The 26,077-nt window shown below is 38.5% G+C and overlaps 3 protein-coding genes across 5 annotated transcripts; 1 reads left to right on the top strand and 2 right to left on the bottom strand.

Moving 5' to 3' along the window:
* Positions 1–603: 603 nt before the first annotated feature.
* LOC131019139 (uncharacterized) lies at positions 604–6,907 on the bottom strand. The gene is made up of 15 exons (XM_057947827.1): positions 6,665–6,907; positions 6,218–6,539; positions 4,043–4,154; positions 3,816–3,928; positions 3,614–3,736; positions 3,357–3,529; positions 2,813–2,888; positions 2,400–2,486; positions 1,983–2,063; positions 1,821–1,853; positions 1,659–1,712; positions 1,481–1,522; positions 1,307–1,385; positions 1,151–1,221; positions 604–1,070 (listed from the first exon to the last, which is right to left on the bottom strand). The coding sequence occupies exons 2-15, from the start codon at positions 6,401–6,403 to the stop codon at positions 963–965; spliced, it is 1,338 nt and encodes a 445-aa protein (XP_057803810.1). The 5' UTR covers positions 6,404–6,539; positions 6,665–6,907; the 3' UTR covers positions 604–962.
* Positions 6,908–7,873: 966 nt separating this feature from the next.
* Positions 7,874–12,404, top strand: LOC131019007 (uncharacterized). 3 transcript variants are annotated; one of them, XM_057947696.1, is made up of 7 exons: positions 7,874–8,356; positions 9,379–10,199; positions 10,300–10,707; positions 10,793–11,184; positions 11,282–11,378; positions 11,470–11,565; positions 11,654–12,404. In XM_057947696.1, exons 1-7 carry the CDS (start codon positions 8,329–8,331, stop codon positions 12,176–12,178), a joined length of 2,367 nt encoding a protein of 788 aa, XP_057803679.1. In that variant the 5' UTR covers positions 7,874–8,328; the 3' UTR covers positions 12,179–12,404. The 3 variants fall into 3 exon arrangements, with proteins under 3 accessions (XP_057803679.1, XP_057803687.1, XP_057803682.1); XM_057947704.1 differs by having other exon boundaries at positions 11,470–11,533; positions 11,654–11,893; XM_057947699.1 differs by lacking the exon at positions 11,470–11,565.
* A 556-nt stretch (positions 12,405–12,960) lies between these two features.
* On the bottom strand, positions 12,961–13,902 carry LOC131006106 (B3 domain-containing protein REM9-like). Its single transcript, XM_057933258.1, has 3 exons — positions 13,828–13,902; positions 13,353–13,739; positions 12,961–13,263 (listed from the first exon to the last, which is right to left on the bottom strand). Exons 1-3 carry the CDS (start codon positions 13,900–13,902, stop codon positions 12,961–12,963), a joined length of 765 nt encoding a protein of 254 aa, XP_057789241.1.
* Between the last annotated feature and the right edge of the window lie 12,175 nt (positions 13,903–26,077).

Genomic DNA, 26,077 nt, shown 5'->3' with positions numbered 1-26,077 from the left:
CGGTTTGGCCAACACGCACACAATATAATATCAAATTAAAATAAAACAAAAAAGCATGTCTTTTTTAACTCTGTGTATATAAATTTGAAAATAGTACTATATTTTTACCATCAATTATTTTTAAACGATAGTAAAGTTTACATATTAACTTATAATTACTGATAGCCTATGATATATTTATTACTAAAAAAATCTATACATGTGTAAAATAACTACTCCCTCCAACTCACAAAACATAAACAATTTACTAGTATTTTGGAACATCTCACATAAATATGAATATTTTTATTTTTGTAAGCTGTCCTCTTATTTTTTATCCATTATTTTCATACTTATTCACAAAAAATTTATCTTGATCTACCGTTTTCTCAATTAAGTCATTATTCTTGTAAGGGCATCCACAATCACTATTTTTTAATTTTTAATTTTTCATTTTTACCGTTGACAGAGGCTAAGATATGATTTCAACAATTATATTATAGGAGCAATATAGTCTAACTTAATAATTTATCCACTCATTTCCAACAAAGTAAACATGTATACAAGATAAATATAAATGATAAGTTTTTTTTTCATCTATAGCTATGACAAAAACAGAGAGAATTTTTGTTTTTTTTTTTTCATATTTTCTTATACATCATTTTTCAATGAAAATTTTACAACTAAAATAACCGCATTCTAAAATTAAACCAACCCAAATAAAAGAAAATCAACGGTAGCTAATTAAAAAAAAAAACTAAATCGAAATTCATAAGATATGATGCAGCTTATTTAAGTGGAACTACTTGATATACAAACTACTCTCTATCCTTCATTATCAACCTCATCAGATGACTATTATATCATCGTCGCCCTCATTATTCTTCACTTGCATACCATCATTTTCATTTAGAGAGAGATAGCCATAGATGGTTTTAAACCAAAGAAAGAATAGCTCCTTCCCAAGGACCACTTGTATGAGCTTATGACAGAAGTGGTGTTTCGACATCTTCAGCTTGCTCCTCCGCCTCTGCATTCTTCTTCGGCGGAGCGTCTAGGTTTAGCGTCCAAGCAAAGCACAACGCGACCACCTGAGCAAGCACGATAAGGCAAACGTGTTACGGCTCGCCCCAAAACGCATGCAGGGCATACATGAATCGGACTAGCTTACCGTGCTCAGAGTGGCGATTATAATGCTGAAACCTTTACAGTTGAATGGCGCATCGCTTGACAGAAACCACGCTGGAAAAAAGAGAGAGAAACACATGAATTCCGCGGCTCTGCTTTTTCAGACAAGATAGATACAAATAGAGCACAGCAGACTCACTGGTTAGAGGACTCATCGCAAGTGGCGAGAGAAAGCTTGCAATGGACTGAACGCCAGCCACGAAACCTTGTGCTTTCCCCTGATTCAAGAAATGAGATTTGCAACGTGAGCAAGCGCATTGAACACGACTCGAGCTACAAAAGCCCTGACATTAGTATTCAGAAGTAAACTCACCTGATCTGCTGAAGTTGATCCCTTAGATATCACTGCATAGGTCTGCCATTTGCAGAAACAAGTCAAAGCCAGATGAGATTGTGAGGGAGAGAAAACGAATATATTGATTCCATTGGCATAGCTATAGCTATAGCAGCCGGGGAAAGGGAAGCAGAGACGAGGGGGAATAAGTACTTACAGCGGGTTTGACAAGGACGTAGATGATTCCAAAAGAAGTACTCACATAAGGCACCTGTGTTGGCATAGTTAGCAGTCAAGAACTACACGATAAAGTTGAAACTCGACGATGCAGTTTCTAAGAAATAGTAAATCAATCTCCAATTTCAACGAGTTAACATACCCATGGTGCCCAGGCCAAGCCATAAAGCAATCCCTGCATAATAAAATTCTTGTGAGACCGTTTCTTTTCAGAGAAATAATGTTTTCAAAAAAAAATCAACATTATATATATATATATATATATATATATATATATATATATATACGTATTATAGTAACTCACATATCCAGTATATGCGAGCAAGGCTACACAAAGAATCACTCTCTCGCCAACCAAGGGATTAAGTAGAGGCAGCACCAATATCTTCAAACATGCGATTGAAAGAGCAAGAGTTAGGATGACAAACTAGATACAAGAATTCAAAGCAACATGATGTGCTCAATGCACAAACGAGAAGACATTTATCAAAACTAAAACTTAAATAGGCAGAGGTCCACGACAGTGGTAAAATAGGAAAAGAATGGAAGGCGTAAAACTAAGTACACATACAACTAGTGAAGTTCATATGTGCTGCAGTCATACAATTAGGATGGAAACAACGATACAAATTATTAAGCTGCTGGCATCCAGTCGAGTAAAATTTTCAAGAGCATTAGATATCAGTACAAGTTCCGAGAGCATAAAAACAAAATCAAGTACCTGGGAAAAAATTGATCCTATTTCCACAATCATTGAAACTTCTGATAATTGATTTTTGTCAAAACCAAAAACTGCCTTCATATAGTACTGCAGGAAGATGAAGAATAGTTAAAAGAGGCATCTAAATATGCTAACATGCTTATTGTATGTTAATGTTTGCATGCAATGATTAAACATCATTTTGCTACAAAACTAAAAATTGTGTACTAATAATTTCAGTGCTTTATAGGGGCCGTACAGAGAAATTGTAACTTGCAACTCAGCTCTATAATTATATATCTAACTGACTTATATTAGACAAAATGGTTGCAAATCATTTTTCAATTTTTTGACAGATGCCACAGAAAAAAGAGAAAATTGAAAATAAGAAGTGTACATAAAGTTCTCATTAACAATCTCATATAGAGACGTACCATTATGACACTGCTGATACCAGATGATCCCAGCTCGTAGAAGAAGGATACAAAAGAAATGCGCTTAAGTGTTGAGCTGAGGCAAATTAACAGGAAGTATAAGAGTATTGCTTTTTATGCTTGCATAGAGTTAGATCCTATTTCACTTATTAGGGTGCGTTCTCTTTGGTTGTAAAATTATCACGGGAAAATGAGGGATAACCAAAATTTCACTCTTTAAATCCTTCATTTCTTTTCACTCATTTCCTACTTGATCATTACTTATTCCTCATTTTCACTACAAAGGAGGGATAATATTATCACACCATTTTTGGAGGGATATTATTATCCCTCCTCCTTTGTAGTGAAAATGAGGAATGAGTAAGGGTCAAGTAGGAAATGAGGGAAAAGATTGAAAGGGTGAAATTTTGTTTATCCCTCATTTTCCCATGATAATTTTACAACCAAAGAGAACGCACCCTTAAGAGAAAAGCAGAAAATATTTGTGTCTATAAACAAAATGAACGGAATACTCACTGGAGCACGTGAAACATCAAATATTTACCTGCTAGTGACAACATAAGCAGCATTCTTCATCGAGTAATATCGATTTGTAACGATCTTAACTGCCTTGTTTAAGCAAGAATTGTCATCGTCAGGTTTTCGAGTTGATCTTATTGTTTCTTTCAGAAACAGGGACATGTAAACTGGGACGAAGATCAACAGAACTATTGACACCTAAAAATCGAAAGTAATGTCACATAAATATGTAGGTAAAAGACCGATAAATAAAATGGAGAAAATGTCACATCTTAAGTGTACCTGGAAAATATATTCTTCAGGAAGAAAACGCGCTAGCAAGTTTCCTACGACAAGTGATATAGAGAAAAGGCCCGTCATCCAACTGAAGACAGCAGCCCTCTTGCCCACATCGACTATATCTGCCTGAAAGATTGTTAAAGAGTGAGTAAATCTAGTTCTTGTATTGCCAGATTGTATCGAATGGTATCAGCAATGAACTTACAGCATATGCGACTGCAATGCAGAAAATGGTCCCCTTGCTTATTATCATAGCAATAGTGCGAAGAGCATAATAAGCATAGACTGTTCCTCTAGATTGATTGATGGCAAGTAAACCTGAAAACGATGATATACGAGGTTAAAAAATGCATTAAAGCAATAAATAATAGTCAAACGCAAATATGCTACCTTAGCTGTTTCTACATATAATAAGGTGTCGAGGAAACATACTGAAAGGAACAATATTCGTCGATACTGTGAGAAGCAGGAAAGGTTTACGTCCATACTCATCAGACAGCTGACCCATGAGTGGTATAACTATCATCTTGAATATTCCAACAATCTACAAGCACAAAACACAGGCTGAATTTGGAAAAGAAAAAAATCGATGCAGCGAACAGAGGTGCAAGTATTAATGTATTATAGATATGTTAAGCAGTGTTATTGATTGCATTGGTAATACTCCTTTAGTCTTGCAACAATAAGCTTCTTTGATTTATGAACTACCTAAAAATTTTAGTTGGTTGATTCCATTATACATATTATCAGATTATACATGAGGGACTGGTTTGGTACGGGTGATTAGGGTGTATAATATACCTATGACACCCTAATATCTTGTTATGGTAAGAAGTAATACGAAACACATGGCCCTTTATAAATTAAGAGCCCGAAAATATTATACTGATTTGAGGGATTCTATAGGTAGTATACGTAATACAAATCTTAATTATAACTATTATTAACTTTATATAATCTTAATACATCATACCAAACAACATATTATATTTCACAGATATATTAATGCATTCTACCAAACATGATATTAATATGACATATAGTAAAAGACATCCCAATCAAACATATCACACCTTATCCCATACTGTGTACCAAACGAGCCCAAGAGATATTCCTTCTCCTTCACTTTTTTCAACTTTTCCCTTTTCGGTTCATGGATATCTAATCGGTTATTCAAATTTTTTTCAGGCTTGCTTCACTAGGTGAAGATATGTATTAATTACTTCAATAAAGAGAAAGTGAACTTTATTGCCTTAACCACACTACTCCTTCAGTCTTGGTCCCCATTGGTAGCCAGCAATAAAAATCTCCGAATGCAGCATGCCTTTTCAATCATTTTTCTTGGCCTTCTAATTTCTATCCAATATTTCTGCACCAGGATAATATCTGTATAGAGACTGCAGATCTAATAAATGAAAGGCTAATTTCTCAAATGAAAGTCAAATGAGAAATCCAATCAGAAAACAACAAGCATGCATAGAAGACCACAGAACCTAGAATAAATTGTCATAACTGTGACAAGATAGCCGGGCCATATCACTAGTGCAAGTTGTGCTTTCAAGGTGACCTGATTAATAGCATCTTCATCTGATCTGGCTTATACACAACGAAATGATATTTCCCTCGTAACATTTATCATTTTCATTATAAGAGTATATTCTGGCACCGGACAGTTGAAGCCCGTATTTTAAAAATCTTTTGGACAATGGTGTATTTAGATTAAAAAGACTTTAGGAGAAATGTTGTAAGGAAGTATTTAGTGATGCTAAGGCAAAGTGCATACAGAGATTGATTTTAATATGGATTCTGTAGTAAACTCAACAAGAAACTGTCATGTATGCCATTGATGCATAGCTTTACAAAAGAACCGACAGAATTCGCTTTCATTGATTATAGCCATATTCTCTTCACTGAACTAAACTGATGCCCACTGGAGCACCTTCAGTGGTCCACACCCACCATAAAAATAAGCTTTTCCAAAACAATCACAATGGGTTATAATGGTATACGTTGCTCTGACGTATGTTTATCAGTCTGAGTAGCGAATGAAAGAATCTAAACCACAAGAGATGCCTATCGTGGTCGCTAAAACCAACAGTATAGTTGAACTAAAAAATAAATAAATAAGGTTTTCCAGTAATTATACGAGGTAAAGAGAAGAAAACCAACTAAATGTCACTTTCTTTAGTTTTCTCTCTGCATAAAATTCAAAGCAATGGATAAGCTTATTAAAAATAATACATCAACATCAGGCCAGGAAAGTGGCCTAATTTTGTAAGTTAGTGTGGACCTATTCTTAACAAAAGCAACCCGAAGATATTTCAGACTTGCACTCTTACTCTTTATACATGAACTCATTACATTACATTAAATTACAGATGGACCCAATTCAGTTATCTAAGAACTCCATAGAAATTTACCTAAATACCAAGAATCCAAGATCAAACACTTAAGAAATAAAATTTACAAGTGTCAAATGGAGAGCAGAACCATAGACTTCTTCCAACATGTCAGTTCAATTATGAAATCCCATTATCAAGAAATCTAAAATTTGAATCAAACGAATGTTGTGTGTGTATGTGTGTGTGTTGAGGAAGAAAGACTGACAGTTTGCTGGATGCCATTGATATAGATGGCTTCAGGGCAATTGGTGTCGCCTGGACAAAGAGCGTTGGTAGTGAGGTCAACCAGCACAGAAACAGTCATCTCATCAGCAATCCAATGCACCATCAGTGGCAACAGCAGGTGCACCAGTGGCCTCAGCTGCTTTAGCCCCTCCAACCATGCCGCCATCTTCACCAAGATCCCAACTTTGCCTCCTCTCTCTCTCTCTATATGTATATAGAGCTTCTTTATGATGAATATCACTCCCCCTTTCTCTCTCTCTCCCTCTCTAAACTCGGCACGCTATATATCCAGCGCTATATAACTATTCAAGGATAGAAAAACACGAGGGTAGTTGGGAGTACGCCGATGGGGACCGTGAACAGAAGGGAATTTTATTTCAACACTTTGGATTAAAGAAATGCGCAGGGGTTGATCGTGGAGGTGTACATCGTGCTGATTGGGTAGTACGATGTTGGCTGCGTTGGGATGGGGTGGGGCACGGTGAATTCGCGTGGCGCCATTGATGGGCGTGTGGTCTGCGAATGGATAGCACGAGCCGTTCCCGTTGCTTTCAGCAATTCATCAAGATTTGAGTTTTTTAGGATCACGACAAAACTTTCTACTTAACAGTCAATCCTCCACTCCACGGTCGCATGTTGCTACATTAATTCTTGCCATAATTTGCATCAACTTTCAAGAAATTAAAAGGGTTAATAGTGTTTTATGTCCCGAACTTTCAAGGTTTTCCACAAAATGTCCCGAACTTTAACTTTCTCCTAAAAAATCCTGAACTTTCAACATTTTCCACAAAATGTCCCGCTATCCAAAATCCGGTGACGGAAAGATGACTCATCTTATCGGAGTCTGAGGTGGACATCTTTTTGTATAAATAATTAATTAAATAAATAAAACTATTCCACTTCATTAATACACCAATTCCACCTCATTAACACAAAAAATTAAAAAATCAAACTTAATAAACACAATCCCATCCTTATTCTTACGCAAAGTTTAATAAGACATCAAATTTCTTCCCCAAAATTTTCTTCTTCCCCAATTTTTTTTTCTCTGAACGTGCCAATACTCTCTTACATATGGATCATTAATACATCATCTGGATCAGACTCTTCAATCAAATAAAAGTCTTCATCCTCATCACTACTATTCTCAGTCAAAGCTTCAAAATACAAGTCTACTGTTTTTTTCACTTTATCAATAGAGAACATATGTAAGAGAGTATTGGCACGTTCAGAGAAAAAAAAATTGGGGAAGAAGAAAATTTTGGGGAAGAAATTTGATGTCTTATTTAAACTTTGCGTAAGAATAAGGATGGGATTGTGTTTATTAAGTTTGATTTTTTAATTTTTTGTGTTAATGAGGTGGAATTGGTGTATTAATGAAGTGGAATAGTTTTATTTATTTAATTAATTATTTATACAAAAAGATGTCCACCTCAGACTCCGATAAGATGAGTCATCTTTCCGTCACCGGATTTTGGATAGTGGGACATTTTGTGGAAAATGTTGAAAGTTCAGGGTTTTTTAGGAGAAAGTTAAAGTTCGGGACATTTTGTGGAAAACCTTGAAAGTTCGGGACATAAAACACTATTAACCCAAATTAAAATCAAGGCACAATTGGGGTTTCGTCTATCCTGAACGCTGTTCATTGAACGCTGCCGCTACGATTGCGACACGTCGCATCGATTAAAAACCCACCCAGCTCAGTTTTTGTGCAGCCCAGCCCGGTTTTCCTTGGACCGATTAATGCCGATTCAATTGAAACCCAATTGCCGGTTTTTCAAGTCTGAATTTTTGTTTTACTTTTGAAATATTTTGATATCTGTGCATGCAACAGAATTGTGACACGTCAACCTAGGAGTTTTAGAGTTGCTGTCGGAATCAAGCTTGTACACGTTTCGAGTATTTGACGGTCCGATTTTGGGAGAATTATGCTGAACCGTTGGATCTGCAAGATTTCATGGATTTGCAAGATTCCTTTGCAACTAGGGTTTTATGTGCAAGGATAGACGAAACCTTCTGGGGAGACTTTAAATTGAAATGAAGTTAAAGCTTTGAATATCCAAATTCCATTGTCAACGTTACTTTGATACGATGGAATTTTCAAGATGCAGACCCAATGGTAATGTAAACATGAGCATCAATTTTTCTATTAACTGTGATCATGATATTGTGTGAATTTTTTTCATCTGTTTTTTCGTTACTTTTAATACTAGTAGCTGTGACGATGAAGCGCAGTCTGTTGGTAAGACGCTTCCCCTCCAACCAATAGGTCGGGGGTTCGAGTCACCCTAGGAGCTAGAGTGTGAGTGGGTTTTTTCCTTTCTTTGGTTGTAACAAATTTAAAAAAAAAAAAAATACTAGTAGATGTGGTTTTTTTTCTTCAAGTGAAAGATTTGTGATGTATAGTAGCTGCGGTTTTTTTCTTCACACATACGTTTTGTAAGATTTATGATGTATAGTATCTGCTGTTTTTTTTATTTTTTTTTTTGCTTCGGTTTGCCTTGAATGCGAGAAAATTTATTAAGGGGTTGGATATTTTCTTTCTTTATCGGAGATTTGGGAAGCGAGTCATAACTTATTATGCAGTTGGTAAGTGTTTGCCGGTGTAGCTGGTGTAGGCCATTTAGAGAGTGAGAGAGATTTGATAATGGTGGTGGTTGGCTTGACCAAAAAAATTGAGATATTGATAGACGTCACTTTTAAGCGAGACCCATATGTGGCGAGAAGTGTTTTTTATTTTTTTGTTAGTTTTTATTAAAGTGATAGAACTCATTTGCTGAATTGCAATTTTTTAATGCTATATAGCATATGTAATAATTATATTATTTGCTAATTTGCATATTCAACATTAAGTTAGTAAATTGAATGCGAGAAAATATATTTTTTCTGTTTGTTATGGCTGTAAATCTCATGTATACCTAATATTCCTTTAAGAATAGTGAATTGTATGGGGTATGGAGCATGAATCTAGAATGCATGGAACTTGCATACTTTTTTGTTTGTGCGGACAGTTGAGAACATGTATTTAATTTTTTCCAAACTTCAAGTGAGTAATGGTGTTGCAGGTTACAGTTATTTATCATGTTTGTGTGATAAACGTGATTTGTTACCTGATTCATGGTTGATGTTTGTATGTGACAGTTGATTTGTTCACAATAGCTCGATTGTGGTATCTGGACGATATTAGAGAGCTATTATCAGTTGCAAACATGTCTCTTATGAGGAACTCTTGTTTTGGCCATTTATTCGACATAGGTCCTCTAAATTTTCAGGGAGAATTGTTAATGTTGTTGTGCAAGAGGCTACATTCTAATAGCTTAGATCTTAATACACTATTGTTTAAGTTTGGTGATCGCACTGTCGAATTTGGACGTTCAGAATTTTGTTTATTGACAGGACTGAAATTTAGTGGTAGTTTTATACTCCCTAATGAATCGGAATTCCATTCTACCGCATTTGCGAGTCGTTCCACAGTGTTTTTTGGTGAAATTGAAACTGAATTTCGGAATGAATGCGCTATAAGTGGAGGTAATTCAGCAAGGAGTCTGAAGTTAGCATACGCATTCATTATTTACGGTTTATTTCTGATGAATAACCCTCACAATGGAAGAGTAGAATTGGGTTACATGCATATATTGGATGATCTGGATAAGTTTAATGATTTTCCGTGGGGTCATGTCGCGTACGAGTATCTTGTGAAATCTACACATATGTTGAAGAGACAGTTGTCTACATTAGCACATGAAAGTGGGAACGTGACATTCGAAGCGTATGGATTTGTCTTTGCCTTAAAATGTTGGGCTTACGAAGTAATTCCGCCGCTAGCTACAGTTTGTGCAGAGTTGAATATAGAGCACTTAGCATCATTTCCTAGAATGCGCAGATGGTCGGCTACTTCAGATTTGAAGTCCATTGGCGAGGGTTTGACAAAGTTCTTCCTGCCAGATCAGGGTTGTGACCCCGTAAGATATATTGCAGTACTCGATGTTAACATTTAGAGGCTTATATTTAAAACATGCATTTTTATGTTTTACTAAGGTACGTTCTAAATTGTCCATGTAGGTTCCCATGTCATTGTCTTCAACGGAAATTATAAGATTGACAGAACTTGGCATCTCTTCGCCTTTGGTTGCATCGCCTCCTTCATTTAATCTATCAAGGAGCGTAGGGCGGAAGCTTGAGTTCAGTAGTGTCGAGCGTTGTGAACCAAGCTCTAAGAATCAACCACGCAAGAGGAAGAGTTCAGGTCTTGGCAGCTCACCATTGAGCAATCCGTCTACGAAGTCAAAGGCTGGTGTTTCTTCTTCGATGAAAAAAGCAAAGGCCCCGAAGAAATATATGCCGCAAAATAAATTGAAGGGGAAATTGGGATGCTATCCTAACAATGGAACACCGCCTAGTGAAGGCAATTCGAATGCAAATGTTTTGACACCTGATAATGATACCATCAGTCGCAATGGTGAAAACAACGTGAGCAATTCTTATATATTAATGTCTACATTGTTTGTTATAATCTTATAACATATTCTAATTAATTTCTAAACAATGCATGTAGGAGTTAAGATTCTTGATCCTAAGCTTGAAAGGTCAAATGAAATGCCTAGAAGAATTCATGGACTTGAAATTCAAAATGATAGAAGGTTCAATTGATAAGCTGTCATTTAAGGCCGCATGTTCGGGTTCGGCGAAAGTTGGTTTTGTGAATGGCGAAGTGGCTAACGGTGGTGCTGTGGTGGACGAGTATGTTGATGTTGATGCATCTCCACAAATTCATAATCCCTTTGCTGTTAAATGCGAAGATGTTGGTGCATCTTCGAGTAGAGCCGAGGTCAACAATGAGGATCTGAAGGGTGGGCAGGTTGCACATGATCCCAATGACCTCGACTTGTCGTATACCGAATTGAAGCCTTATCTTGCGTGGACAAACAAAACAGATAATTGTAGCAGGTATCCTACATTTTCCAACAACAATGCAAGATTAATATGTTATATAATTTGTTACTGTACCTGCGATCTGTAAAATTGGGTTTTGGGAATTTTGTAGAGATAATCATGTACTTCTCCCAACGAACATCTTGCGGTATGCGGATTTGAGTTGGTTCAATACCTTGTGGAGGCATGATGGTTGGCTGGAAAACACGGTTCGTTAATCATCGGTTGCTATATATTTTTGACGTAGTTGCTTTGATTGATATGCTAATGCCTTTTCTTATGTATATTTAATTATCTCAGCACATAGATGCTCTTATAAACTTACTTATCATCCGTTTCGATAAGGGTTCTACGACACCCCGACGTAGGTGGACATGCATGGAAGTTTCTTGTTGGGTAAAGGATTAATAAACACCAAATCTTAATGATTAATAATACTTGAAGCTCGGTTGTTTTATAATGTGGGGTTCTTTGTTTAATGCAGCAAGCTCTCACCAAAAGCAAGATAGAAGATATTGTTCCTGTTGTTATGCCTTACGTACGTGGGAGTCGGCCGATAAGTGGCGGATTACAATGGATAAACGCTAGCCATGTATTCGGAATTGCGAACATCAACAACTGCCATTGGGTGTTCTTTGACATCTCTCTAGAACAGCAAGTCATCACCGTTTATAATTCGGTGGCCCAAGATTGGGACTTCGTCTTGGCACATTTTGAAAATGTCCGTAAGAACTTACCCATTATCTGCGGTATGGGTGGTATGTGGGAGCATTCGAAACTGCCGAGGAAACCCTTGAATTATGTGTGGGACGTCGTTGAATACCCCAACCCGCCACGGCAGCTTAATGAACACGATTGCGGTGTAATGGCTTTGAAATACATGGAGTGCACTGCATTTGGCGTTCCCGTTACAAAGCTGATGGCAAAGCGTTGTGACAAATTTCGCCGGAGATATTGCGCGAAGCTCTTTGAGCTATCGGAAGAGCAAAAGCGAAATAGCAGCGAATAATGGGGGTGTGACAAGCTTTTGATTATTTGACCGTGACTTTGAAGTGTCTAACATGAATCCATTTTGTTGGCTGAATGTGTTTCTATTTATTGACCTAAGCATATAATTGCAGACCTGATATGCTTGACTAACGTGTATGTTATTGCAAACCTATTAGGCTTGAGTTTAAGGATGTTTGTTGTTACTGTTTCATCTGGTCCTTTTCTTCTGCTAATTTATGTAATCATTGGAGTGTTTCTTACATCAACTTTTCATTATGTTGTTCAATATTGATGCTCCCCCGATGATGAACTCTGAGGATTAGAGGACTTTTTTATAATAATACTAATAATAATAATAATAATAATAATAATAATAATAATAATAATAATAATAATAATAATCTCAACCTCTTAATAAAAAAACTAAAAAAAACTAACTTGTAAGATTAAAATTTGAGTATTTTATAATATATAATAACAGAATCCATCACAATTTCACTATTTTATAATAACATAAGCCATTACAATCATAATTCACAATTCCAATCCTATCCTAAAATTTGACTATTTTATAAAAAAATAATCCATTACAATCCTAATTCAATATTCCCAACCTAATCCTAATGTGACATATATTTAGTATTTATATACTAAATTGGTTGAGTAATTTGATTGAATAGGTTGTGGGTGTGAATGAGATTTACTTTTGAAAATGGCAATGTAGAAGTAGTTGTTCCATATTAACCAGCAACATAAATATATTAAAATTGCAATCCCATTACATTAAAGAGAATTCTTATGCTAGGAATCGACAACAACACGTTTACCGTCTTGCCACAGGAAACGGCGAATTTTGACTCGAATTGTCGACGTATCATCTCTGCTACAATGTCCTTGGATGTAGAAGGAAACAATATCTCCAACTCCAAGTCTATGTCCATCATAGAATTGATGCCACCCTTCGCTAAGATAAACATTCACCTTATTGTCCGATTGAATTTCACGTGTAATTGAGACGGGCCAGCTCATCCCCTCTCCATCTACGAGACTCAAGCATTGTCTTTCGCCAAATCGTGGTAGATCCGCCACCCAGTCTGGTAAGGCCTGCACGAGTTTATTTATCGCAGTGCTGTAAATTAATACCTTTCGTAAGTAGAAGATTTCAGAAAATAGACAACACATTAAGATATTACCACTCGACTTAAAGGGGTATTGGGGTAGCGAAACATGGTCCCCCACCCTTTTATATCAGTCGTAGCATACAATCGATGTTGGTGTGGTATTTCTGAGGGTTGTATGTGAAGGGCACATGTACAATAAGGTGGTTGGTGAAATTCAGTGCCATCCCTTCCGAATATTTGAACATGGAAGTCAAGATTCTGTGAATGGTTGAAGGTGAGAAGAACACCATCACGCACATCATTACGCTGCACAAACTGCCGCCAACCGTTGGCGAATCGCATAGGCCGGCCTTGACCCGCCTTTGTTATCCAAACCTTCCAAGCTCCTCCACGAGTTCGAAAGGTTGCGATTCTTGCATACGCGCCATCAATTGCACGGGAGACATTGTTCGGCAAGCGCTATAAAGGAATACACGAAGTAATCAATAAACAATAAAGAGAGAATCCATAAACCAAAAATGAATGAAATTTTTGAAATATTTGTTACAATGAAATCGTTTGGCTCCGTGTGCTTAACCCTTATGTAGAAGTTCGGAACAATGGCTTCTACATGTTCCGCCATCGATGGTGAAGAGGAGTACCTTGGCTGCTATTTGTTTAGGATCTTATGAAATTGAAATGTGTTGACGCAATCTTAGGGTTTCCGAGAAAGTTTCTTGTTAATATTTAGAGCGATTATGAGGAAGATTCCAAATCTAAAAAATTTAAGCATTTCAGATGAGGCGGGATTTTTTAAAATTTGGTAAAATTTCATTCCCTATGAATTTCATGTTTTCGCCGCCAACTGTTTGCTAGAAGGCGGGTGAAATTTTTTGAGGGGAAAATTGCATTTGTGTATGTGTGCGCCAAAGTTAACCCCAAATTGTGAGAACTTTTATAATTTCTAAATCATAAAAAATAAATTTAAAATAAAGCAGATATGGTATTTTAACATTTTTAGGATTTGGATTATTGGAATCTAGACATTCTACTATAAAGTCAAACCAAACAAATGTTATGTGTTTTTAATTAGCTATGATATACATATTTGGGTCTCTTTTATATCGTGTGAATCATACTCAGGTTTTAGTTTTGCTAACGAGAATTTGGAATTTTCTTGAGTTTGTTACATCTGGACGTTCTTTCAACTCAAATAATGAAGACTAACATTTATGTTAATGATGTTAAAATAATGTCACGACCGGACTTAATTAAGGATAATTATACCGGGAAACCATGACTAAGGGAGGGAGATAAGAAGCGGGAGTAGAAAAGGGAAATAAATAAATAGAGAAGGATCGTACTTTTCATTAATAATGAAGGAAACATCTAATATATATAACGAAGGTTTAGTTGTAATGATTCGATTGAACTAGTAAGTTCGAATATTTCCGACTTAGCCAAAATAACATAAGACTTCTTTGAGTACACAGCGGAAGTAATAAGGTTTCTGATTACATGTATGAAGACATGTACCCAAGAGTTTTTCAAAATATATATATACTGTCGAGACAAAAGAAGTTCCTGCTCGTCACTTCATCACCATCGGCTACTGCTCAACCTGCACATTTAGAAATACATGCAGGGCTGAGTACAAAGGTACTCAGTGGGCACATATGCCTACTATGAAATATAACATACTTCGTAAAGTTGTAAATTGTCATGCCATCATAAACAGTACAGCAAGGGAGTTTTTCGCTAAAGGCCCAAGCTTACTAAATTCATTTGTGATTCTTAAAGTTCGTCTGCAGACTAAGTTCTCTTGTAATCTATCATATCTGAAACTTTGTGCCGGAGAGGTGGCCACCTCTCACGAACACTTGACCGGCCAACCCGCTAGATGACTCACGGTCACTGGTGTACACTAGCCCTGGCAGGATAGCTATCAACTGCTCAGGACCCGAATTCGATTTCATAATAACTGGCAAAGCCACATCAGATAGATATCATACCAAACATTGAAACATTTATGGCAAGACAACAGTTGAAATAATTTTCAGTTCAAAGATTTTGCAATGAAATAACTGTTCAACATAACATTAAACTCATTTGATATATATGAAAGTAACCCACCTGTTAGAAACTTTCTGTGGTACAGTAGCTCCTTGACTGATTATAAATCTCGTGCTTGACCTTTATTACGAGAATATAAATAAGATACCGCTCGAGCAAAATCCTCAAATAATGAGAATACGGAATTAACTATGCATGATCCTTATGCATGAATTATTATTCTGAAATAATAATCAGGGAATTTCTATTGTTAATCCAGGTTATCGGATTTAAACAAAAGCTAAGTCTCGTCTCATGAAGCCGGATAATTAACTAAAATTAATCTACTCTCTTCAGGATGTTCTAATCCACTGATTAAATAAATCTCACTCGAGGTAATCGATAGAAAAGAAATAAATAAATACTTCGACTTACTCGTTTTATAACCTCCTAAAACTCAATCGGCTTAATAAAAGGAAGAAAGTACTGTTGTAAGTTTAAATAGTTAAATAGGCTCGACATAAGGCCGCTAAATAAATAATTAAGCAGAAGTGGGCTTGAAATAATTAATATAAAAGGCCCAATTGAAATAATTCATTGGCTTAAGTAATTAAATAAATCTTGGTTCAATAAATAAATAATTTGATTAGCTGGGCTCAATTAAATAAATCAAACGAGACCCAACGAAGATAATATAACAAAAAGGCCCAAAGAAAACAAATAGGAGGCCCAATCGAAATAAAATAACAAAGGCCCAATTACAATTAAAATTGGCCCAATTGAGATTATTGGACTCAAATAATTAAATGAATCAGGGCCCAAATAAAATATTAGCAGCCCAACTGAAATAATTAACTCTGGGCCCAAGTTAGATGATTAAACTTAGTCCAATTGTAAAGAAGTAAAATAAAAATAATACAAAGGCCCAACTTTCAGCCCAAAAGAAGAAAAATAATTGAATTTTGTCCAAAATCAAATAAAATGGTGAGGCCCAAGGAAATGGCCCAACCCTCTTATTCACCCAACTCGTCTCTCTCTTTCTCTCAATCCGTCGACCCCCTCCCTCTCTTCTCTCTCTCGTTCTCAGCCCACCAAATCCGGCCAGCACGACGTCACCACCTCCATCGTTCCCTCCGGCGGTGACACGACCGCTAGCTGCTTCTCCATCTCCCTCTGCTGGCAACGGCGAGGCGCCGCTGCCGCCCCCTTGTTCTCCTGTTCTCTCCCTCTCTTTCGGCCCTCTGGCTCAACTCCGGCAAAGCAAACTCGCCGCCGCCGCGGCATTTCTGGAGATCCGCGAGCGCCCGCCGCTGTCACTGAGCAACCGGCGAATGGTTGGCAGCGTCGTCTCGCTCTCTCCTCCGCCAGAGCCCAAAATCGTGCCCTAGACTTCTGGAAATCGTCGCCGCGTTCTGGTCTCGGCCGCCTCCTCCGAGTCATTCCGGTCCCGATTCAGTCGTCCTTTCATCTCTAGCAAAGCAAAGGCCTGCTCACGGTTGCCTATTGCTGCGTCGTCGGCTGCCTTCGAGATTTCCGCCGCCTCCGTCGATTCCCCGAGCCCCAACGCCGCTGCTGCTACTGGAATCTTCGGCTTCGCCGTGCCGCTGCACTCCAGAATCGGCGAGATTTGCCGCTGCTGCGCACGAGTCCGGCGATCTCCGCCTCTTCTTCCTTGGGGTTGAACCCGGGGTTCACCTCGGCTCCGGAAGAAGTCGTGGGCACTGTACGGCTCCGGTGAGGGGTACTCTCCCATCTCTCCGAGCCTTCGACAAGCGGTAGAACAGCGCCCTCTTCCTGAAGTCCCGCGGAGCAGGGCAGTCAGCCCCCTCCTTTTTCCTCGCGGTTAGCGTCGACATCAACCGGCATCCGTCCCCGTTCAATGAAAATCAGGTACAGCAAAATACCTTGAGTAAGCCTCTCTCTTCCCTCCTAAATGCTAAGTCCAGTAATACTCTGCTGTGAAGAAGAACTTCTAGTTTTTGGCAATTCATAGCTCAACTCTCTTGGCTCCTATATTACTAAATGCGAGAGATCAATACTAGTCATGTGATTGCATCTGTTTGATAAGAGTTCTTAATGCATTTGCCTCATGAAGAACATGTATATAAACTAACTTCCTGTGATTGCTAAGTCCCTTTATGTATACACTCATCTGTATACTCTGTATCTTATTCAAACATGTGATTGATGGTATGATGCATGCACTGGATTTGAAAAAAAAACTGAGCTTAGTATTTACCTGCAAATATTTGGTGTTGGCTATTGTGGTTGAGCTAGTGAATCAACGTGCCAAAGCTCTTGGAACTTTCGGCAGAGAGTGAATGACCTGGGAACTTTGGCAGAAACAGGCAGGGGCTGCTCTTCGATAATTGCAGGATGGTGGAGATGATGATTAATAGAGGATTGGCAAAGTATAGTGGTGGGCAAAATATAGTGGTAGGCAAAGTAGTGGGGAGCAAAGTAGTGGAAGATAAAAATAATAATAATAATGTAGTGTAGGATTAATGATGTATTTTCTATGTCTCGGTGATTCTGTAACTGTAAAATGGATCGCGTGCTCGTATCTGCTTGGTACTGTTTATTTAAATAAATCTTGTATTTCGACATGTGATTTTTCGCTAACATCGATAAGTTATAAAATGAATCTAAATTAAATCTGTAGATTTAATTCGTTCGTTGTTCTGATATCTAAATTAAATCCGCAGATTTAATTAACTTCTTGAGTCGGAAATAATTCACAATCTGAGTAAAAATAAAATCTAATTCCATCTCGCTTAAATACATAACGTGACTTTGCTAAGTCAGTTGAAATTCTGAAATAATATCATTGACTGCTTTAACAATATAAATTCAGGATCATAAGCTGAATTCATATCAGGATAAAAACCGTTTTCATTCACTGATGAACAAAAATAAACACTCATTACTGGATTTAAAATATATAAAAGAGCGGGTCACTACATACTACCCCTCTTAACAAAAATTTCGTCCCGAAATTTGCATATTTCTTCTAAAATAGTTCGGGGTATTTCTCCTTCATTTTGTCTTCAAGCTCCCACGTGGCTTCCTCTTGTCCGTGGTGTCTCCATAAGACTTTCACTGATGTGATTGCCTTATTCCTGAGTTGTTGTACTTTTCGATCTAGAATGGCCTCTGGTCTCTCTTCATAGCTCAAGTCTGGGCAAAGGATCATCTCTTCTTGGTGGATTATGTGCTTTGGATCGAAAACGTATTTTCTGAGTTGTGATACGTGGAAAACATTGTAAACGTTTCCAAAGCTTGGCGGTAACGCCAACCTATAGGCTACTGGGCCTATTCCCTCCAAAATCTCATAAGGTCCTACGAATCGGGGCCTAAGTTTTCCCTTGACACCAAGCTTAGTTATCCCCTTGGTAGGAGGTACTTTCAGGAAGACCTTGTCTCCTAATTCAAACTGTAATTCGGTTCGGCGTGCATCAGCGTAGGATTTCTGTCTATCCTGAGCCTCCTTTATTCGCCCTCTGATCTGGCGGACTATCTCAACCATCTCATTGACCATGTCTGGTCCTAAAACTTTTCTCTCACCCACTTCATCCCAGTAAAGCGGTGATCTACATTTTCTTCCATATAATGCCTCATATGGTGCCATATCGATAGTCGCTTGGTAACTGTTATTATAGGCAAATTCAATCAACGGCAGCACTGCTTCCCAACTTTCACCCATGTCTAACACCACTGTTCTTAACATGTCTTCGAGGGTCTGAATTGTCCTTTCAGATTGCCCATCTGTCTGTGGATGGAAGGCGGTGCTGAAATTTAGCCTCGTGCCTAACTCCTTCTGTAAGCTCATCCAAAATCTAGAAGTAAATTTTGAGTCTCGGTCTGAAGTGATTGACACGGGTACACCGTGTAAGCATACAATCTCTCGAACATATAACTGAGCTAGCTTATCTGACTCGTGTGTGATCGGTATTGGTATAAAATGAGCACATTTTGTGAGTCGATCCACTATTACCCAAATGGCAGTGTTTCCTCTCTTTGTTTTGGGCAAACTGGTCACAAAATCCATTGCGATGTGCTCCCACTTCCATTCTGGGATTTCCAATGGTTGTAACTTTCCATATGGCCTTTGGTGTAGGGCCTTCACTTGTTGGCAAGCTAGGCATCTCTCTACAAAGGATGCTATGTCTCTTTTCATGCCTTCAAATGCTTCTTTAGATCTTGATACATCTTAGTACTGCCTGGGTGGGCAGTATAAGGGGTATCGTGAGCTTCACTCATGATTTTATCCTTAAGCTCCTCGTTGAGGGGAATACATATTCTTTCCTCAAAGAAGATAGCATTATCCGATGCTTCTTGATAATTCTTGAGGTCTCCTTTTCTTATTGCTTCTCGAAGCTTTTCCATTTTCTCATCCTTTCTTTGTGCTTCTATTATCTTTTTCCTCAAGTCGGGTATTGTTGCAACAACGCTTGCTATCGTTCCCGGTGGTTTAACCACATCTATGCTCATTTTTCCAAACTCTTTGATGAGCTCATTCTTTTGGGTGACGAGACATCCCAACCTAGATTGAGTCTTACGGCTCAATGCATCAGCTACTACATTGGCCTTACCCGGGTGGTAGTTAATACCGCAGTCATTATCCTTCACTAGTTCGAGTCACCTTCTTTGTCTCATGTTAAGGTCCTTTTGCTCGAAAAAGTACTTCAGGCTTTTGTGGTCTGTGAATATTTCACACCTAACTCCATATAGGTGGTGTCTCCAAATCTTCAGTGCGTGCACCACCGCAGCTAGCTCCAGATCATGAGTCGGGTAATTCAGTTCATGTGGCATAAGCTGTCGTGACGCGTATGCTATCACTTTTCCTTCTTGCATCAGTACACAACCGAGTCCGTTCTTGGACGCGTCCGTGTAGATCACGTATTCCTTATCGGCTGTTGGGAGTGCTAACACTGGTGCCGTAGTCAACTTTTCCTTGAGTTCTTGGAAGCTCTTCTCGCACTCCTCTGTCCAAGAAAATTTTATTCCCTTCCTGAGTAGTTGCATCATTGGCCTTGCAATTTTGGAAAATCCTTCCATAAACCTCCGGTAGTAACCTGCCAATCCTAAGAAACTTCTTTTCTCATTAGGGTTAGTAGTTGATCTCCATTCGCGCACCGCTTGCACTTTTTCAGGGTCCACTTTAATCCCTTCTGATGATACAATATGTCCTAAAAACGTGACTTCGCTGAGCCAAAACTCGCACTTGTTGAATTTGGCATAAAGGCGCTCCGTCCTCAGCGTTTCTAGGACAATTCTCAGATGTTCCTCATGGTCTTTCTCGTTCTTCGAGTAGATCAGGATGTCATCTATGAATACCAAGACAAATTTGTCTAAGTACGGATGGAACACTCGATTCATGAGGTCCATGAACACGGCTAGCGCATTAGTTAGCCCGAATGGCACAACTACAAATTCGTAGTGGCCATATCTAGTTCGAAATGCCGTCTTAGGTACGTCTTCTGGTCGAATCTTCAGCTGGTGATAACCAGACCGCAAATCAATCTTCGAGAACACGCTTGCTCCCTTGAGCTGGTCGAAGAGGTCATCTATCCTTGGTAAAGGATATTTGTTCCTGAGTGTCACTTTGTTCAGTTCTCTATAGTCTATGCACATTCGCAATGTGCCATCCTTTTTCTTCACGAAAAGTACGGGTGCACCCCAAGGTGATACACTTGGCCTAATGAATCCAAGTTCCAAAAGTTCTTGCAGTTGTATCTTGAGTTCTTCCAACTCTTTAGGAGCCATTCGGTATGGTGCCTTCGAAATGGGAGTTGCCCCGGGCTCCATATCAATGGTAAACTCAATTGGTTTGTCCGGTGGTGGCCCTGGCAGAATCTCTGGAAATACATTTGAAAAGTCTCGTACAATTGCTACATCTTCTATGCTCCTTTCAGTTCCCAGTTCTCCGTGCAAGTATACGAGGTAAGCTGGGTATCCATTCTTCATCATTTTCGTTGCTTGTAGGGCGGAGATGATCATCTTTCTTCTCCCCATGCTAATTCCGTGGAAATGTGACGGCTCCCTTCCTGGGGATCGAAACGATATCCGTCTTTCGTTACAAAGGATGGTGGCATAGTTCTCAGCTAACCAGTCCATTCCTAGGATTATGTCCACATCTCCCATCGGAATAACATACGAGTTGTTCACTACAATCTTGTGTGACCCTATGTTCAGTTCTAGGTTCAAGCACACATGATCTACTGTTGTCATCCCTCCTATAGGTGATGATATACTCAACTCCTGATCAGCTCTTCCATTTTAAGTTTTAAGGTGCCGACACATGTACTTGAAATGAAAGTATGTGATGCGCCCGTATCAAATAGAAGTACAACAGGAGTATTGAGTAACATGCCCATACCTGCCAGGTTTCCCTGGTTGTTCTCGGGCTGCTTCTGCCTCATAGCATAGGTTCTAGCATGACGAGGCTTTTCATGTTGTTTCTGTTGTCGCTGCTGTTGTTGGCGGGCCTGTTGCTGATACGGTTGTTGAGGTTGTGGTTGGTACTGTAGTTGTTGGTGCTGCTGTGGCTGCTGATACTGTGGTTGCTGCCTTGGGTATGGTTGGGGCAAAGCTTGGATTGCTCGCAGATGTGGAGCCTGGATAGGTGGGTTTGGTCTTGAACCCGTTCCATGTTGCTTATTCGGGCACCGGTTTGCATAGTGCCCCTTCTGGTTACAGATATAGCAACTATCACTGCCGGTCTTACAGATTCCCACATGATTTTTGTTACATTTGGGGCAATGTGGGGCTCTCTGTTGGTTATTTCCCATCTGTTTCGGTGCACTCTGGCCTCTATAGCCCTGTGACTAGAAGACCCGTCCCTGCCATGGCCTCTTCTCGCCTTGGTTCGGGTTACTGTTGTCCCATCTCCTCTTTCCTCTAAAATTCTGATTATGATTTTGATCATGTGAAGGTGCTGGCGTAGGTACAGTTGCTGGTCTCTCTCCCAGTATTGTTGCCTCAATGCCTAACGCTTTGCTAAGCGACTCTACGTAAGACGATTCACCATGGCTTGCCAAAGCCATTCTAATCTCGTGCCTCAGTCCGACACAGAATTCTTTTAACCATCTTTTCATATGTGTCTACTTGCTCTAGCGCATATCTTGACGTATCGCAGAACATCATGTCGTATGGAGTAATTTTTGTTCTTCCCTGCTTCGGATTGTAAAATTCCATTTCTTTTCTTTTTGCAATAGCTTTTGAGTGTATACTTGTCATATATTCCAGTCTTAAACTATTCCCACGTTAAATTCCCTAACTGCTCAGGTGTCATTGTCTTCCTCCTTGCTTCCCACCATAAGTCAGTTGAAAGGATACGCGAGACGTTCCTGCGTAAGAAATTGAAGATGCGCTCACTAGCTTCTCAGCCTTCGTAGGATCTCCTATCTTATCGAAGACAAGTGGATTTTCTCGTGGAAATAGTTATTCTATTATACATTTTTGTTGTATGGTTAGTGGGGCTTGTTCTGGCTCCGGTACTGGGCCTTTTCCATTATCTCGGGAATTTTTTTTTTTCTCCTTTCGGAAACCCTCATTTGGTGGCATACTGATGAGTTGACATATAGTCATTAACGCATTATAAAACATACAGATGCATATCATCACTTCTGTAAATTGTTTCTTGATTTTCAAATCTTGTTCGGACTCTTTCTCATGCAAGTATATAAGTAACACGTGGCAGAAGTGACTTGCCGCAAAAGACCAAATAGGTTGCTGAATAGACATAGGAAATTTACATCAATAAAGACTATTTCATTAACATTTGGATATAGATCTACTCATCTATCCAAGTACTACACATGGTGGACTGGTTGTCTAGCAGTTATCACAAAAGAACTTAGTCACATTACGCCATGTGAACCAGCGTTTCAGTACTAGTACTAGTCAAACAACTAAGCCATCATAAGGGCATAAAAAGCATCAGAACAATCAACGTTTCTGAAAAACACAAATAACGTTCTACTAAATCCATAAGAGATGGTCTAGTTGGATCACGTGCTTGACCCTTCGGTCGAGGCATACGTGCTAGATGGATTTAATCTGGTGAATACTTGTTTGTCTTTAGGTCACCGGAAATCTACTAACAACTAATAAACCACAATGATTTAAATCACAAAAGACAATTTGGCAAAGTGTTTCAACAATTTTGTCAAACAATTGAAAAGGAATGACCTTAGGGTAGAAATGAATTGACTAAAAGGTCGAAACGAAATGACCTAATAATTTGAACCCGCTTGGCTTTTCAGATGAAAGTTTAAATATATAGGTTTAGAGACCCATATATGACGACTACTGAGATTTTGGTCATGTGGACTGGCCAGGTCCAACATAATTATTTCTCAGTCACACGGAATTACTTTTCCGAACTTGGTAACTCTTTGTTTATTGGCTGCAAAAGGTATATTTGTTCTAAAATCACCACTTTCTTCTTAATATCTTGAACATGTCCTTGAGAATATTCTAGAGCTTCTTCAAACTTGGAGTCTGCCTCCTAGTTTAATGCAATCATTAAACATCTTCTATAGGCGAAATAAGGTAGGCTCGACCTTACTCAACAATGTTCCTCTATATGATCTTAATGTAGTACTTCTAGTACTTAGTGTTCCTTCACATAGCGCTTGAAATGCAACCATATAATTTGAAGCACTCTTCCGTGTTATTGTAAAAGACCTTCTGAATCATCACGCATTCAATAAGGCAATAGCTTTTGCTCATCTGAGCACCTTTATAGGGTATGTGTCACCATGTGTAATGCTAAGTCATGGAATGACCTTAGTCAATGCTCGCATTCTGGCTACTAAACTGAATGTATAATCCAAGACGTTCTAACTGAGGCGATGTCCTCGATAGGTTAAGGTATATATACTTATCTTGAGTATATCCTTAGGGTCTCATTAGAATCTTAATTCATTTGTTTCAGCATTGATCCACTGTCGGCGCTTCTAGCTATTATTAAACTCTGAACCATCTTCGAGAACTTCTCTCGTCTTACACACTTGCATAGATTTTTCTAGTCAATCATAATGGTTGGTAACTTCTAGTTACCCATGGCACCTATCCTCCTTTCGATTTGTAGCAGGTGATCGTAATCAATAGGGATTCTAAATCATGCTCACGTGTAATATAATAGGTAATTGTAATAATAAAGGTTCTGAATATCTGAAACTATAAGCTGGCAGTTCTAATCGCGATGCTATAACATCATACACAAAGTGTTATAACTGCATGTGAGTCTGACTCTGAAGTTCGAACATAAATCATGAAGGTTCTCTTCATGTCATAACTGATGATAATCGAGAGTTAGTAATGAGTCTTAGCTCATTATGCGATAGCTAACTGATTACATAAGTCACACTCGTCGCTACGAGCAATGATTCACGTGATCTATCATCAAATAAGGCAATAGTCGATTCGGTGTTCTGTCACGCGTGAACAACCTGAATGAAGAACTATGCCTGCTTCAGTGATTCGTGCGTGGCACTCCGCTTGCACTGCTTTTATTGGATTCTCTTTTTTTTTTTAGCTCTTCACCATGGCTATAGTGAAATATAACTGAGTTTCTAGCTTCTATTGTTCTTCTCGTAACAGTGATCATGCATTCTTAACGCATCTAAGTTCATTGAGATATCTAATCAATCAATAAAGCATAAAACTTGAATGTAAGCATCAGTACATTCATATAGAACGTGAACTTCTCAATGTTTTAAGATCATTACCACCTTCTTTCTTGCTGAGCATGACGATGTGATGAAGTGCTGAGCTTTTGCCGACTGACTCTTTCATACTAGTGATCATACTAGAAAAATGGCTAACTCTAGGGTTCAGAGCAAATGAACTGCTCTGATACCACTCTGTCACGACCGGACTTAATTAAGGATAATTATACCGGGAAACCATGACTAAGGGAGGGAGATAAGAAGCGGGAGTAGAAAAGGGAAATAAATAAATAGAGAAGGATCGTACTTTTCATTAATAACGAAGGAAACATCTAATATATATAACGAAGGTTTAGTTGTAATGATTCGATTGAACTAGTAAGTTCGAATATTTCCGACTTAGCCAAAATAACATAAGACTTCTTTGAGTACACAGCGGAAGTAATAAGGTTTCTGATTACATGTATGAAGACATGTACCCAAGAGTTTTTCAAAATATATATATACTGTCGAGACAAAAGAAGTTCCTGCTCGTCACTTCATCACCATCGGCTACTGCTCAACCTGCACATTTAGAAATACATGCAGGGCTGAGTACAAAGGTACTCAGTGGGCACATATGCCTACTATGAAATATAACATACTTCGTAAAGTTGTAAATTGTCATGCCATCATAAACAGTACAGCAAGGGAGTTTTTCGCTAAAGGCCCAAGCTTACTAAATTCATTTGTGATTCTTAAAGTTCGTCTGCAGACTAAGTTCTCTTGTAATCTATCATATCTGAAACTTTGTGCCGGAGAGGTGGCCACCTCTCACGAACACTTGACCGGCCAACCCGCTAGATGACTCACGGTCACTGGTGTACACTAGCCCTGGCAGGATAGCTATCAACTGCTCAGGACCCGAATTCGATTTCATAATAACTGGCAAAGCCACATCAGATAGATATCATACCAAACATTGAAACATTTATGGCAAGACAACAGTTGAAATAATTTTCAGTTCAAAGATTTTGCAATGAAATAACTGTTCAACATAACATTAAACTCATTTGATATATATGAAAGTAACCCACCTGTTAGAAACTT

The sequence above is a fragment of the Salvia miltiorrhiza genome, chromosome 1 (assembly GCF_028751815.1).
Source record: "Salvia miltiorrhiza cultivar Shanhuang (shh) chromosome 1, IMPLAD_Smil_shh, whole genome shotgun sequence".
Lineage (NCBI taxonomy): Eukaryota > Viridiplantae > Streptophyta > Magnoliopsida > Lamiales > Lamiaceae > Salvia > Salvia miltiorrhiza.
The sequence above is the reverse complement of the archived record's forward strand: the minus strand, read 5'-3'. Positions and strand labels throughout refer to the sequence as shown.